The sequence below is a fragment of the Pseudorasbora parva genome, chromosome 14, assembly GCF_024679245.1.
Source record: "Pseudorasbora parva isolate DD20220531a chromosome 14, ASM2467924v1, whole genome shotgun sequence".
NCBI lineage: Eukaryota > Metazoa > Chordata > Actinopteri > Cypriniformes > Gobionidae > Pseudorasbora > Pseudorasbora parva.
The window spans coordinates 21,208,202-21,223,472 of NC_090185.1; the positions used below are offsets into that span (position 1 = coordinate 21,208,202).

Sequence of the window (15,271 nt, forward strand, 5' to 3'; positions counted from 1 at the left end):
CACTTGATAGCAATGTGTATATAGGACGATAACGCACAAGGGTCAATGTAGAGGTTGATGTGCAACTATGCCATCAAAACCCATGCATATGCAAGAAAATGCCTTTCTAATAGCGACCTCCCCTAGTGACCTATATGCATGAAAGGGTTAAAGCCACAAAACACTTATTTCTTATACAAGTTTTTCTTTAAAATCATAATAAATGAAAGAATTATGAGGCTAGTACCACGTAATCGTTTACCGTACAACTTCTGTCATGACTTTTCTGTGAGGAAAACTATTTCTTTCGTGTATCCTAGTTAACATAACTGTCACATTAACGGCTTGTACACAAACCACTGATCCCAGCAGGAGAGCAACGGGTTAACAATCCGTCCCCTGTTGTATTGAATGTTAAACCGAGAGGCTTTGATGGCCAGGTGCTCGTGCAGGTCCGGAGCCGTTCATGGCATAGCGTCGCTCTCTCGAGCCACACAATTTAATATTCCGTTGAAGCGGTCAGCGAGGCGGCAAACGCGCTGGCCAGCACATCCAGCAGCTCTTTGCTACCGAGAGAAAACTGCACAGGTGAATCAGCCGAAAACTTTGTTCGCACCCCACGGGAGCGCGCTGTCGCGTATTGTTTACTTGGGCAAAAATGCGGCGCGTGCGTCTAACCGCACGACCCCTGGGACCGGGATGCGGATGGTCATAATAAATAATATATATACCTATTCTACCCCTCACTTAATACGACACAACAATAGCATACGTTGTGTTTTAAGGCGCCTTAAATTGGGTTATGCTTTTTCTGAGTGACAAGCCCAATGTGCCAATTTTTTGCGCATTAATATTTTTTTAACCATTTTTAGTGATCGCTAAGGAAAGAGTTGCTATTCAAAAGTTAAATTACACAAATATGTTTTTGATGGCAGTGGTTTTAAACCCTCTTAAATTATAACATTGTCTGTGTATCCTGTTCATCCTGTTCAACTAAAATATCAACATTATCATTATAAATAGCTTTTTTAGTAAACAAGTGGAGTACTGTTTTTAATTGAATGCCATTAGTTTTAAATTATTGTATTGTAATTATTGCAAGTGTGTGTGTGTGTGTGTGTGTGTGTGTGTGTGTGTGTGTGTGTGTGTGTGTGTGTGTGTGTGTGTGTGTGTGTGAGAGAGAGAGAGAGAGAGAGAGAGAGAATAATAACAATTATTCTTTTATTTTTCAAATCTAGATATTAGATATTTATGAAATTTTTGTTAATACAATGGTTTGTAAAAATCAGTAGACAGAGAGAAAAGCCAATACACACTGATGGTGACATTAAAATAATAAACCGGATCAATAATTGTTGAAGTAAAAAGTGTGACAGCTAGTGGTGGTCCTTTATGGTCCTCCGCTAAATAATGTATAATATGTATTATATTTAATTTATAATTGCATCTGTTAATTACAAATCAAAAAATAGTTTTAATTATTATTTATTATTTATTTATTTATTATGTTTGTAATACTGTTACAATTTATTTATTATGTTTGTTATACTGTTACAATATATATATATATATATATATATATATATATATATATATATATATATATATATATATATATATATATATATATATATATTAGATACCGGTATGTATGTATTTAAGTAACCTATGTATAAAAAAAATATTTAAAAAAAATCAATAAATAAGGAAATATTAAATGCACTTGACAGCATTTGTACAAGATTTAAAGTACTACAGTAAGCAATGGCTGTGAAATTATTGCTTGCATACTGTAATGCTACCCTCTAGTGGTATTGTAGCATGAATGCAGTTTAAATGGCCGGTCTCTAAACTGAACTATTATATCTTCACAGATAGAGATATTGGACAAGATACCACCCAGTATTGTAAACAAAGGGATTCCAAGTACTGTGGAGCATCTTCCAGATGGCAAACAGGGCATCTATATCACCTTCAAGGAACTGAAAGCTTCAGATCCAGACAGTCCCGATGACACACTAGAGTTTACAATCACAAGGCCTCCACACTTCGGTTACCTTGAAAATGCCCTCACAGGCAGGTGCACAGGTCACTGATGACTGTCTTATTAATATTCACAGATTGTGTCCAGATTATAATTAATTTTCTTCCTGTTATAGGTTCCTATATCAAAGGACGCTTTACCCAGAAGGATTTGGACCAGAAAGCAGTGCGCTATGTCATACCTGCAGATATAGAAGTGACAGCAGACAGTTTTGAGTTTCAAGTCACAGACCCTGCAGGAAACACCATGCTTCCTGAAGTGTATATATCCTCTTTTGTGAATCATTTGTTTAGATATCAGTACAAAAATTTCTCTTTACGCGGACTGTGCAGTTACTGAATGTTAAAGGTGAGAGAGAGAGAGAGAGAGAGAGAGAGGGAGAGATGAATACTGATATTTCTGTATTTCTAAAATGAGAAAAATGCATTTTATATTTACATTGGGCAGGTCCAAGAAACAGACTAAATTACACATGTACATCTTTTAAAAAAAGATATATATATATATATATATATATATGAAAATAAGTATTTGAACACCCTGCGATTTTACAAGTTCTCCCACTTAGAAATCATGGAGGGGTCTGAAATTGTCATCGTAGGTGCATGTCCACTGTGAGAGACATAATCTATCCAAAAAAAATCCAGAAATCACAATATATGATTATTTTAACTATTTATTTGTATGATACAGCTACAAATAAATATTTGAACACCTGAGGTACAGTAGCCTTTGTTTGCAATAACAGAGGTCAAACGTTTCCTGTAGTTTGTGACCAGGTTTGCTCACACTGCAGGAGTGATTTTGGCCCACTCCTCCACTCAGATCTTCTCTAGATCAGTCAGGTTTCTGGTCTGTCGCTGAGAAACACAGAGTGTAAGCGCCCTCCAAAGATTCTCTATTGGGTTTAGGTCTGGAGACTGGCTAGGCCATGCCAGAACCTTGATATGCTTCTTACAGACCCACTCCTTAGTTATCCTGGCTGTGCTTCGGGTCATTGTCATGTTGGAAGACCCAGCCTCGACCCATCTTCAATGCTCTAACTGACAGAGGGAGGTTGTTCCCCAAAATCTCACAATACATGGCCCAGGTCATCCTCTCCTTATTACAGTACAGTCACCCTGTCCCATGTGCAGAAAAATACCCCCATGTTTCACAGTAGGGATGGTGTTCTTGGGATGGTACTCATCATTCTTCTTCCTCCAAAAACGTTTAGTGTTTAGGTGATTTCTCACCTTTCTTAGGATCATTGAGACCCCACGAGGTGAGATCTTGCATGGAGCCCCAGTCCGAGGGAGATTGACAGTCATGTTTAGCTTCTTCCATTTTCTAATGATTGCTCCAACAGTGGACCTTTTTTCACCAAGCTGCTTGGCAATTTCCCTGTAGCCCTTTCCAGCCTTGTGGAGGTGTACAATTTTGTCTCTAGTGTCTTTAGACAGATCTTTGGTCTTGGTCATGTTAGTAGTTGGATTCTTACTGATTGAATGGGATGGACAGGTGTCTTCATGCAGCTAATGACCTCAAACAGGTGCATCTAATTTAGGATAATAAATGGAGTGGAGGTGGACATTTTAAAGGCAGACTAGCAGGTCTTTGAGGGTCAGAATTCTAGCTGATAGACAGGTGTTCAAATACTTATTTGCAGCTGTATCATACAAATAAATAGTAAAAAAAAATCATATATTGTGATTTCTGGATTTTTTTTATAGATTATGTCTCTCACAGTGGACATGCTAGCCTCACAAGCCAGTCCCACATCAAGATGTTTGGTCTGGAAACTCACCATTGACAGGGCTCAATCTGAGGGGCGGGATAAACGGATGTCTTCCAAACTCCCTCTGCACGCAATTAGATAGCGCTACAACCAACCAGAGTAATGTAAAGCGGAGCTCGTTGATAGATTAAACATTCGCTGTGTCCGGTCGGCAAAACTCAGAACACATCTTCCCTTTTTAAGAATGACTTCAGTGCCATTCATTGTTCTTTTCTCAGAGAAAAGCTTAACTCCAAGTCTTCCAGAGTCACGGTCAAAGCTGATTCGAAAGACCGCCGTTCTAGGCTATGGACATGCACCTACGATGACAATTTCAGACCCCTCCATGATTTCCAAGAATCATGAAAAAATTTGGAGAACTTGCAAAATAGCAGGGTGTTCAAATACTTATTGTCCTCACTCTCTGTGTGTGTGTGTGTGTGTGTGTGTGTGTGTGTGTGTGTGTGTGTGTGTGTGGGGCAAAAAAAGTATTTAGTCAGCTAATTGTGCAAGTCTTCCCACTAAAAAGATTAGAGAGGCATGCAATTTTCATCATATGTTCACTTCAACTATGAGTTGAACTATTTTTTTAAAGAATTTATTTGCAAATTATGGTGGAAAATTTGTATTTGGTAAATAACAAAAGTTCATCTCAATACTTTGTTATATACCCTTTGTTGGAAATGACAGAGGTCAAACGTTTTCTGTAAGTCGCCTCAAGGTTTTTACACAATGTTGCTTTTAGTTTGGCCCATTCCTCTATGCAGATCTCCTCTAGAGCAGTGATGTTTTGGGGCTGTCGCTGGCCAACACGGATTTTTACCTTCCCCCAAAGATTTTTTATAGGGTTGACATCTGGAGACTCCAGGACCTTGAAATGCTTCTTACGAAGCCACTCCTTCGTTGCCCGAGCGGTGTGTTTGGGATCATTGTCATGCTGAAAGACCCAGCCATGTTTCATCTTCAATGACCTTGCTAATGGAAGGAGGTTTTTACTCAAAATCTCACGATACATGGCCCCATTCATTCTTTACTTTACACAGATCAGCCTTGTCCCTTTGCATAAAAACAGCCCCAAAGCATGATGTTTCCACCCCCATGCTTCACACACAGTATGTATGGTGGAACTCAGCATTCTTTCTCCTTTAAACACGACATGTTGATTTTTTACCAAAAAGTTATATTTTGGTTTCATCTGACCACATGACATTCTCCCAATCCTCTTCTGGATCATCCAAATGCTCTCTAGCAAACTTCAGATGGGCCTGGACATGTACTGGCTTAAGCAGGGGGACATGTCTGGCATTTCAGGATTTGAGTCCCTGGTAGCGTAGTGTGTTACTAATGGTAGCCTTTGTTACTTTGGTCCCAGCCCTCTGCAGGTCATTCCTCACAGTTCTTGTGATCATTTTGACCCCATGCATGGATCTTGCGTTTAGCCCTAGATCGAGGGAGATTATCAGTGGTCTTGTATGTCTTCCATTTTCTAATAATTGCTTCCACAGTTGATTTCTTCACACCAAGTTGCTTACCTATTGCAGATTCGGTCTTTCCAGCCTAGTTCAGGTCTACAATTTTGTTTCTGGTGTCCTTTGACAGCTCTTTGGTTTTGGCCATAGTGGAGTTTGGAGTCTGACTGTTTGAGGTTTTGGACAAGTGTCTTTTATACTGATATGTTTTATTTTATAAGAATGTGATTTTCTGGATCAAATTGTAATGGCTGGATGACTGGGTCAGAACCTCACCAAAACTGCAGCTCTTGTGGGGTGTTCCCAGTGTGAAGTGGTCAGTATCTATCAAAAGTGCCCCAAGGAAGTAACGGGTGAACCGGCCAAGGCTCACTGATGCATGTGGGGAACTAAGACTGACCCATCAGAGCCAGCACTTCCATATCTATATATGTATATGCGTGTGTGTGTTTGTGGGCATGTTTTTGTGAAATATGAGGACACATTTCTTACAAGGATAGGGTGAAATACAAGGACATTGGCCATGTCCCCACTTTTCAAAATGCTTATAAATCATACAGGATGAGTTTTTTCTTTTAAAGTAAAAATGCAGAATGTTTCCTGTGATGGGTAGGTTTAGGGGTAGGGGCAGTGTAAGGGGATAGAAAATACGGTTTGTACAGTATAAAAACCAATACGGCAATGGAATGCCCCCACATTTCACAAAAACAAACGTGTGTGTGTGTGTGTGTGTGTAATACAAATAATATTTAAATTACAATAATCAAAAATTAATAATATACCCATAAATATATAATATAATAAAATACTACTAACAATAATAGAAAATAAATGACAGTAAAAATACAAAAAAATAAATTACAATTCAAATAAATATTAAACTTCATATTTATACATTTTTCAGTAGGACAGCTGACCGCTTGCATTCCACATTTGCAAACTATGATCAGGAATCCTATCTCATTTCAGTCCCAATGTAATTTTTGGCTTTTTTGACTGCCACCACAGGATGGAATTGAGGTGGTCTCGTGTGGAGCTGTCTGCTTCCTGTTATCGTGTTTGTGAGAATGCAGGCTCTCTAGCTGTGCAGGTGGTGCGCAGTGGGAACAGCAAAGATCCGGCGTACATCGGTATACAGGTGCGGAAAACTATTTTATCTAATATTACTATCCTACATAGATGGAGTTTGATTGAATACTTTAATCTTACAGGTGGAAGAGGGAACAGCCAAAGTCGGGAAAGACTTCACACACAGTTCTGCCAGTCTTATACAGTTTGATCCAGGTGGTTATCACTTCAAACTTCAGCTGTTTTCATTTTAAGAATCTTGAGAATATACTGAATCTGTGCTCTTTTTGTTTAGGTGTACATGTCAAAATGTGGAACATATTCCTCAAAGACGATGGACTAGAAGAGAACCATGAAAAATTTGATGTGGTTTTGAAGAGTCCCAAAAACGCTGTTTTGGGACAGAGAAACAAGGCTACAGTTGAGATTGTGGATCCTAGAAATGGTAGAAAGAAATCTTCTAAAATCTTATAGTTCTACAGTATATGCTCACATTCTGATCTTTTTTGTTTATACTGTGTATATAACCTGAGAATATTTCCATCTTCCAGGGAAGTGTAATCCAGATGACCTTGTTGTGGAAGAAGATGAGAAGCAACATCCTTTCCAAAGCCCACCGCACGTTCAAGAGCCTGAACCACCCCTGCTTGAGGAATACACTCCAGACCCAAGGAGCGGAATCCTTTGGGAGAACTATCCGCCGAGAGGGGACGTCCCATATCGCACTCACTTCAGCCATTTTGGCATGGGAGAACCTCAGGACCACGAGGCCAAAAGAGGCCAAAGACAGCTGAGGATCCTGGGTAGAAACAGACACAGAGCGAGCCAGGTCACCTCAGCTACAACAGTTACTTCATCTAATATCTAGTGTGGTATTAACATCATAATAATATTATTATTATTAGTCATATTATATGATTGTGGTTTTAGGCACATCTGTCAGAGGTGGACAGCAGAAATCAAGAAAGAGTTTGGAGAGTAAGTTTATATTTTTATTTTGTTCAGCCTTCAATTTTGTCCTTCATTAAATGCAAGATGGTTTGTTTATTTATTTATTATTTGTACTCATGTTTTTAGAAATAAGTGTTATTTATTTTTGTGTTACTTGTTTAGTATTAGATTTTGTTGTTTTTGTTTCATTGTCATATTTTTTGTGTAAGTAGTATTTTTTTATTCATATCAAATATTTGTTTTCTTTATTTCTTTGTTTATTTAATTCTTAGTGTTTATTTTTATTTGTTTTCCTACATTGTTTATTTCTTAGTAAAATAGTTTAATATTATGATGCAGTAGTATTTATTTATTAATTGGTTGGTCTATATAGTATGTAATTATAGTAGTGGTATTATAAAAAAAAAAGTATTCAATTGTATTATTTATTTCTTAGCGATATTTCTTGCTATTAGTATTTATTTGGTTGTGATACTTATTTAATCTTTTTATGATGTATTTACTGTATATTATAATTTTATAATTATTTATTTGTCAGTAATACTTATTTATTTCATTGTCATATTATTTATGTACTAGTATTATTGTACATTTTATGTTAGTTTTATTTATTTGTTTATTGGCATTGTTTATTCATTTATCATTTATTTATTAATATTTATTGGTATATACAGTGTGTGTGTGTGTGTGTGTGTGTGTGTGTGTGTGTGTTAGTGTGTGTGTGTGTGTGTGTGTGTGTGTGTGTGTGTGTGTGTGTGTGTGTGTGTGTGTGTGTGTGTGTGTGTGTGTGTGTGTGTGTGTGTGTGTGTGTGTGTGTGTGTATATAGGTTTCAGAATGTAGAAAATTATTAATACTATTTATATATAATGTAATATAACTTATTACATTTTATAAAAAAAATGTTTATTTATTTTGTTGTTGTGTCATTTTCTGTTAGTTTTATTTATTTGTTTATCTGTGTTATTTATTATTAATAATAATTGGAATTATTTATTAATACTGTTATATCTGTTGGTTTCAGTATTTATAATGTTATCAACAACATTTTATATTTTAATATAATTTAACATACAGCTCTGAAAAAAAATAAGAGATCACTTAACATTGAGAAATCCATGTTAAGCGGTCTCTTAATTTTTTCCAGCGCTGTTTGTAACATATGTATTTACATGCCTGCATGCATCATAATGTGCCGTGTGCAGGACTCAAAAGGTATGTTCATTCTGTCATCCATTAGTTCCATGGTCTGATCCCAGTGAGAGTAGAGGAAAAGCCAGCAGTACCTCGTGTCCACTCTGAACTGGAGATCACTCCCATCTGGACCTGGTCGGGATATGCTGCTGACGCTGAATCAGTCGAAACTCCCCAGAGGGAGTCAGATTCTTTTGTCATTGATTCAGGAGTGCTACAACACAAGGTATTATCCCTACTCTGGGAATTGGCTGTTGTGTATTTTTAAATCAGAAAGAAAATCACATGGCAATATTTAATGGGATTTTTTTTTTCTTTCATTGTATATTATATATTGTTCTGACTTTGTGTCCTACTGTATGTCTTATCTGCCAATATAGATTTGACGTTTCTATTGAACTTTCTCAAAAGTAATGTTGCTTCATTTTCCCTCTCTTTTTAAAGTCTCAGAAGTCTGTTAGAATAGGTTGTCCTAATGGCTGGACTCACTACCGGAGGAACTGTTATATTTTGGGGCCTGGTATTGCTAGCTGGAGCAGCGCACAACATGCTTGCATGCTGTATGTTATACCTCTATATATGTATGCATGCGTTCTTACTACATATGCATTTACCTTCTCCACCACTAAATATTAATGTTATGACATTAATTTAGGTTTGAAAGTCAATTGTCAAGTATCCACTCAAAGACTGATATGAAGTGGATATGGAACTTTGCTGGAAAGCAATCGTTCTGGATTGGTAAGCAAACGAGATGTCTTTCCTAGATACTTTTTTGTTGTTGTAAGGACTGAATGTAAACCGTCCCTTATAATTGTGCAGGGCTCATGGGGGGTCCAAAGCAGTGGTCCTGGACGGATGGAAAACCGCTGACGTTCTCCAAACTCAGGAAAGATCATGAGATCCACACGAGCACTGTCTGTGTTTTAGCTCAGAGCCAGAAGATATGGATTCCTGAAAGTTGCACTGATGGGTCTGAACACAGATACGTTTGTTCCGCACCTGCAGAAATCAGTTAAAACACATTTAATTTATAATGGTCTTTTTTCATGATTCAAAACACTTTGAAGAAGTCAAAGAGCTGAATAATCAGCTCACAATGATATGCTTTGATCTGTTATTAAAATAAATACAAATGATCAATATCAAATAAATTTGTTACAAAAACATTTTATGGAGCCTTTTATGAAAACCTTTTATGGAGTTGTTTATTTTTTTGGACTGTATATTTGTTTTTTAAAATTCACTGGTGAATTAATAACAAAAAGAGGCTGTTATGAAGTCTCTTATGCTCATCAAGCATGCATTTATTTAATTAGAAACACAGAAAAACAGTAATATTGTGAAATATTATTACCATTTAAAATATAAATAAAATAATTTAAAATAAATAATGGTACTTTAAAATAAAGTTTATTTCTGTGATGCAAAGCTGAATTTTCATCAGCCATTACTCCAGTCTTCAGTGTCACATGATCCTTCAGAAATCATTCTGATACGATGATTTATTATCAATGTTGCAAATTTAATATTTTTTGGAACCTCTGATATCTTTTTAGGATACATTGATGAATAAGAAGTTTAAAAAAATAGCATTTGTTCAAAATATAAATATTTTCTAACAATATAAATCTGTACTATCACTTTTTATCCATTTAACACATCCTTGCTGAAGAAAAAATGTTAATTTCTTTAAATAAATAATAATAATAATTATATATATATATATATATATATATATATATATATATATATATATATATATATATATATATATATATATATATATATATATATATATATATATAAGCAACACAACTGTTTCCAACATTGATAATAAATCAGCATATTATTTGAATGATATTAGAAACCAATATTGTCTATTTTAAATTACACTTGTTTTTTATTTTATACTATTATATAATATTCCTGATTTTCATATTTTGGTTTCAACATCAAACAGGGACCTACATTAAAATGAAAAGGAACCATATGGGTTCTTGTTTTTGTTGTATTTGGTGTGTGTGTGTATATATATATATATATATATATATATATATATATATATATATATATATATATATATATATACATATATATATATATATATATATATATATATATATATATATATATATACATACATACATACACTTATTACTAGGTATATTATTTATACGTTTAATTATATAAAAAACACAACAAAAACAAGAACCAAGAAATATGGTTCCTTTTCATTTTAATGTAGGTCCCTGTTTGATGTTGAAACCAAAATATGAAAAAAAAATATATATATAATATAATGTTGTATGGTAATAATTATCATTATAAATATGTTTTAAGTTAGGATACATAAAAAAATCTAGGGTAGGAACTACTATATTTAATGCATATATTAAACGTGGTTCCGCCCGGACACTCATAGATGGTGGACGGGAATAAGATGGCGGCGGCCATGGTACAAATGTCATGTTTGTACCGTGGGATGTTGGCGGTCAGGGCCACTGGCATCCGACCGCTGATTCCCGGACTTGTGCCATCTCAGTTCAGGGCGTTTTCCATAAAGAAAGAACCGGAGTTAGAGGAAAATCCGTATTATAGTAAATATGAAGAGAAGATCAGGAAACTGCGCAGGTGAGGAGCTGTCAAATGGTAATGTGATTTCTTTATAAAACATACATTAATCTAATTTGTACTACTGTAACGTCAGTGCAAAACCTCAAGAATATAAAGCCCGAGTACAGAAGCGAAGTGAGATGAAGGCGGAGCCCCTCGGAAAGTCCAGACAAGCAGAATTCGTGAAGTACATGGAGAAAGAGGTAAGGAGCACATTCATATTTGGTTAAACGAAGGCATTACGTGAAAATACTTTCTTCTAATTTATTATATGTTCAAATACAATTAGTTATGATTTAAACGCATATTTGTGTATAGACATGTTACGTAATATACAAAACCATTTGCTTACCGTATGTTGTTATATTTGTAACTTAGTTGGACGAACGCGATAAAGCAGGAACTGGGGGATTCACTAAAGATAAAGTAAGAAATCAAACCTCATTAGTATTTCATGGTGTGATTTTTGATGCTTGTTTTTTAATATTTGCAACCTTTTTTGTTCATTTATAGACATTAGGATCTATTCTTAACCTTGATATGGTTCAAGAGAAATCTGCATCTGAAATTTCAGAGGTAATAAAAATTTATAGAACGATACTTGTAGTCTGCACTTAACTGTACAATAATTTGTGATGATAATGTTTTTAAAAAATCAAACTCTTTACTTTGTTGTGCAGCTTTGGATGCAGTACTTCTCAAAGAAAGACACGATCAGTGCCATCATACCAGTAAGTTCTGTTATATGTTCTCTTTATCAGTTCATTAACTTCTGGAGCAATAATGATAATAGATCAATGTTTTTAATGTAGAATTTGGTGCTATATTTTAGTGCAATTCAATCTATTGTGATGAGTTGTACAATTCTCTATACGTCTATAATGTTTTCACCAGAGATGAATAACCTTGTAATTCCTCATTATAGGGCTCAACATTTGATATTATTTTTGGCCGTGCAAAATCTTGCCCAACGGTAAGAATTTTACCACTCAGAAACAGAAAAGGTGATGCTCATGTTTTTCGATTTTCAAGTAAAATATCATGCCAGCAAACAATAAACCCTGCAAAATGGCCACTTGGTGGCAGTAGATTATTTCAAGAGTGAGGATTTTTCAGTTTGTCTTGGTCATATCTAGCCTGATGTCGTCCTATGATGTCATCATACTCAATTCTAGTCAGAATATCAGTCTGATATTCTGATATATATTGCTCCAGAGCAACGCATAACATTAGTTGTCAAATGTCAACAAAACTCAACTGCACTGTGTTGCCAAGACTGCGGTTTTCCCTCTGGTTGTTTTCCATGTCCTCAGCTTGAAGCGACCTCAATTATGTGATCATCAGTTGCGTCGCTCCACCACCATTAATAAATCCTCCGATCGTAAATTCTCCATTCATAAATCCTCACAAACAAATCTCTTTAATATTTTTTTTTTTTGGTGATTCGAACATATAGCTCAGGAAGTGTAGCTCACTTTAATGAGTCATTTGTTTTACTGAATCGAACATCGAGTGACATCAGCATAGTCATATTCCCAAACAAATCACTTTAACAAGTCTTTTTATCAGATTCCCATCCCTACTTACTAACAGAGCTGGATAGAAGACTTATACAAATTGATTCCAAATTACATGACAAAAGTGTAGTTGGTAACCTAATCCATTACATTAAACTTTTTAGGTAATATAATCAGATTACTTTTAGATTATTTTTTTGACATAATTTGTGTTGTTTTGAATAGAACCTTCTTTTGATTGATTTGAATAGTCATTTTGTACCATATTGATATAAAAATATAAAGAGAAAGAAAATATATTTTTCATTCTTTATCAACAACATGAAAAGCATTTAATATTACATTACATCTGGGTTTCCCAGGGTTGTGAGTAATGAAAAGCTATTTAGTAATTTAATCGTAAAAATGGCAAATTAAAATAAAAAATAGAAAAGAAATTTCTAAAAGAGGTTTAAAAAATATATTTTATTAGTTTACCTTATTAGTTAATCTAACCATTAACTGACACCAGAGGCAGTTATTAATTTTATTATTAACTTACTAACTTAAAATCTCAAGGGGTATAAGGAATCCCTGCATTGCATGTAAATATGAATTTGTCAATTTTTCCATTTTAATGTGTTTGAAAGACAAAAGCCTTCCAAAAACATAATGCATGGTTAAATGACTCATTAAGTGATGATTCAAATATTTATTTGTTTGTCAGTGTTGATTAGATATGCAGTGAGAGAGCACTTCTTAAAGTGAAATGATTTTTGTCTATTTTTTTTAAATATTCAATCTTTGTACAGTTTCTCTACGCTCTACCCCAGAAGGAGGGCTATGAGTTTTTTGTTGGCCAGTGGGCTGGTCTTGAGCTGCACTTCACATCTTTAATCAATGTTCAGGTATTATATTTTTAAATCTTTTTAATGTAAATTGCACCCTGGCTGCGGTACTAAAATGGCTTCTGTTTCAGACTATGGGAGAAAATGCACCCAGCCAACTTATTTTATACCACTATACCGACCTGCAGAAGGACAAAGGCATCGTGCTGATGACCGCTGAGATGGATATCAGATTTGTGGTGAGTTAAATAAAGTTACTAAGTAATATATAAACAATATAACAATATATAAAACAAATACTTTTTTTGTAAACCTCTTTCAGACCGTCCATCAGGCACAGTGCTTGGCCAATCAGGTGCAGCTGTTTTATGGATCTCAGCGGCTTGAGACTTTCCGATTGGTCGAGCACTTCAACCACCAACCAGAAGAGTTTAAACACATGTCTGTGATAGCGGAACTAGAACAGAGTGGTATTGGACCAGCAGTCACTACAAACTAATCCGAAGGCATTAATATGGTCTTGCCTAATGTGGACTGTTGCCTTGGGAAGGAATTGCTCTGTAACTATGTATGGAGTCCCGTGAGAGTCCATGCAGCCAGATAAGAAGATATGTGCTGCCTTTTAGCATTTATGAGTTAAATAGAAATATCAACAAACAAACAGTCATCATTATCTGCTACTGTGTATGCAGATTCTGAGTAGGTCTCATTTGACTCCCATTAAATGCCCCCATTAGAATATGGCACAGTATACTGTACTCTTGTGGTTTTGTGATTATTTTGTGCTTAAAATACAAAAAAGGAAGCTTATGTAATTAAGATGCCATAGATACTGTATGTTTCCCACAAAAAAGTAATCTTTACTACATTTATGGATCCACTTCATTTGTTGTGTTATTCATAATAAAACTTAACATTTTGGCAGTGGTAATTCTTTATTGTGCATATCATTACAGTAACCCTTACATTTTTTTGAAAACTTATGGCCTGTTCAAACTAGAAAACAAAAAAATAAAGTGACATGCAAGGGGTGTTATTTTGTCATTTAATTTGCTGATGACTTTTAACCAAATCACCTTATGGTGATTATTATTAGATGTAAGAAGTTTGCTAATGTTTCAAAAAGGTTTGACTTGAACTGGCTGTGCTAAATAACGGTATGAGGTTTTAGCTCGCAGTGCTTTACATTGCCCTTCAATCTCAATTGTATTCACACATAGCCTCCCCTTTTTACTTTTATAATGCATTTGTTATTTATTGTCAATATTAAGTCCGCACGTGTTATTTTAAACGATTTTAATTGATGAAATGTCATCCTTCCGCTAAGTTGTAGTTCCTGACCGAATGTCGCTGTGAGTGCTGCGTATTGATATGGTGCACAACTTTCTCGTGTCGCGTCATAACTGTTTTAAAAAAATGACTTTAAAACTTCACACAACGGAATATTTATCATAACACATCCTGCATGATAATATGCTGTTATTTGATTTGAGAAATGCAGTTAACTCTGAGGAATGTAATTTCAATAAGTTTCACACTATCGTGAGGTTCGGCGCGTGAGGGTGAAATAATTTCCACAAACTCCGCTAAAGTCGCGCGAATTCCGCGACATCGAAAAAGCTGCTTGAAAGTGATATCATTTTAAACCATTTTTGTAAAATGTGAACCTTTTAAAATGTATTTTATTTGGTGCCTGGGTTTTATATTTTTCTAGTGACAGGTGTGTCTGTTATACGATGATTTTAATCGTTTATCTTACGCACTGAATTAGACCGACAGCGTTGTAAACGCCGGTTAATTGTCACTGATGCCCCACCCTACTGTACACAGCGCGCTTTCAAATAAACCCGAT

The 15,271-nt window shown here is 35.2% G+C and overlaps 3 protein-coding genes across 8 annotated transcripts in view; all 3 read left to right on the top strand.

Annotated features, from left to right (window-relative positions):
* The window catches only part of frem1b (Fras1 related extracellular matrix 1b), a 50,102-nt gene extending 40,472 nt beyond the window's left edge, over positions 1–9,630 (top strand). For all 6 annotated transcript variants that reach the window (XM_067415833.1, XM_067415835.1, XM_067415838.1 and 3 more), the window contains 11 exons: positions 1,854–2,055; positions 2,139–2,283; positions 6,257–6,386; positions 6,460–6,532; positions 6,612–6,761; positions 6,868–7,145; positions 7,247–7,294; positions 8,506–8,685; positions 8,904–9,019; positions 9,115–9,200; positions 9,282–9,630. In XM_067415833.1, the coding sequence (XP_067271934.1) occupies positions 1,854–2,055; positions 2,139–2,283; positions 6,257–6,386; positions 6,460–6,532; positions 6,612–6,761; positions 6,868–7,145; positions 7,247–7,294; positions 8,506–8,685; positions 8,904–9,019; positions 9,115–9,200; positions 9,282–9,478 (1,605 nt within the window). In that variant the 3' untranslated portion in view covers positions 9,479–9,630. The remainder of the gene's footprint in view (positions 1–1,853; positions 2,056–2,138; positions 2,284–6,256; positions 6,387–6,459; positions 6,533–6,611; positions 6,762–6,867; positions 7,146–7,246; positions 7,295–8,505; positions 8,686–8,903; positions 9,020–9,114; positions 9,201–9,281) is intronic.
* A 1,245-nt stretch (positions 9,631–10,875) lies between these two features.
* Positions 10,876–14,450, top strand: atpaf1 (ATP synthase mitochondrial F1 complex assembly factor 1). The gene is made up of 9 exons (XM_067415840.1): positions 10,876–11,093; positions 11,170–11,278; positions 11,454–11,501; positions 11,589–11,651; positions 11,756–11,806; positions 12,001–12,048; positions 13,384–13,479; positions 13,551–13,658; positions 13,742–14,450. The coding sequence occupies exons 1-9, from the start codon at positions 10,885–10,887 to the stop codon at positions 13,916–13,918; spliced, it is 909 nt and encodes a 302-aa protein (XP_067271941.1). The 5' UTR covers positions 10,876–10,884; the 3' UTR covers positions 13,919–14,450.
* A 626-nt stretch (positions 14,451–15,076) lies between these two features.
* The window catches only part of rab3b (RAB3B, member RAS oncogene family), an 8,153-nt gene continuing 7,958 nt past the window's right edge, over positions 15,077–15,271 (top strand). Inside the window, exon 1 of the mRNA XM_067415841.1 lies at positions 15,077–15,271. This exon is cut by the window's right edge and continues 177 nt beyond it. The gene's annotated coding sequence lies outside the window, so the exon portion shown is untranslated.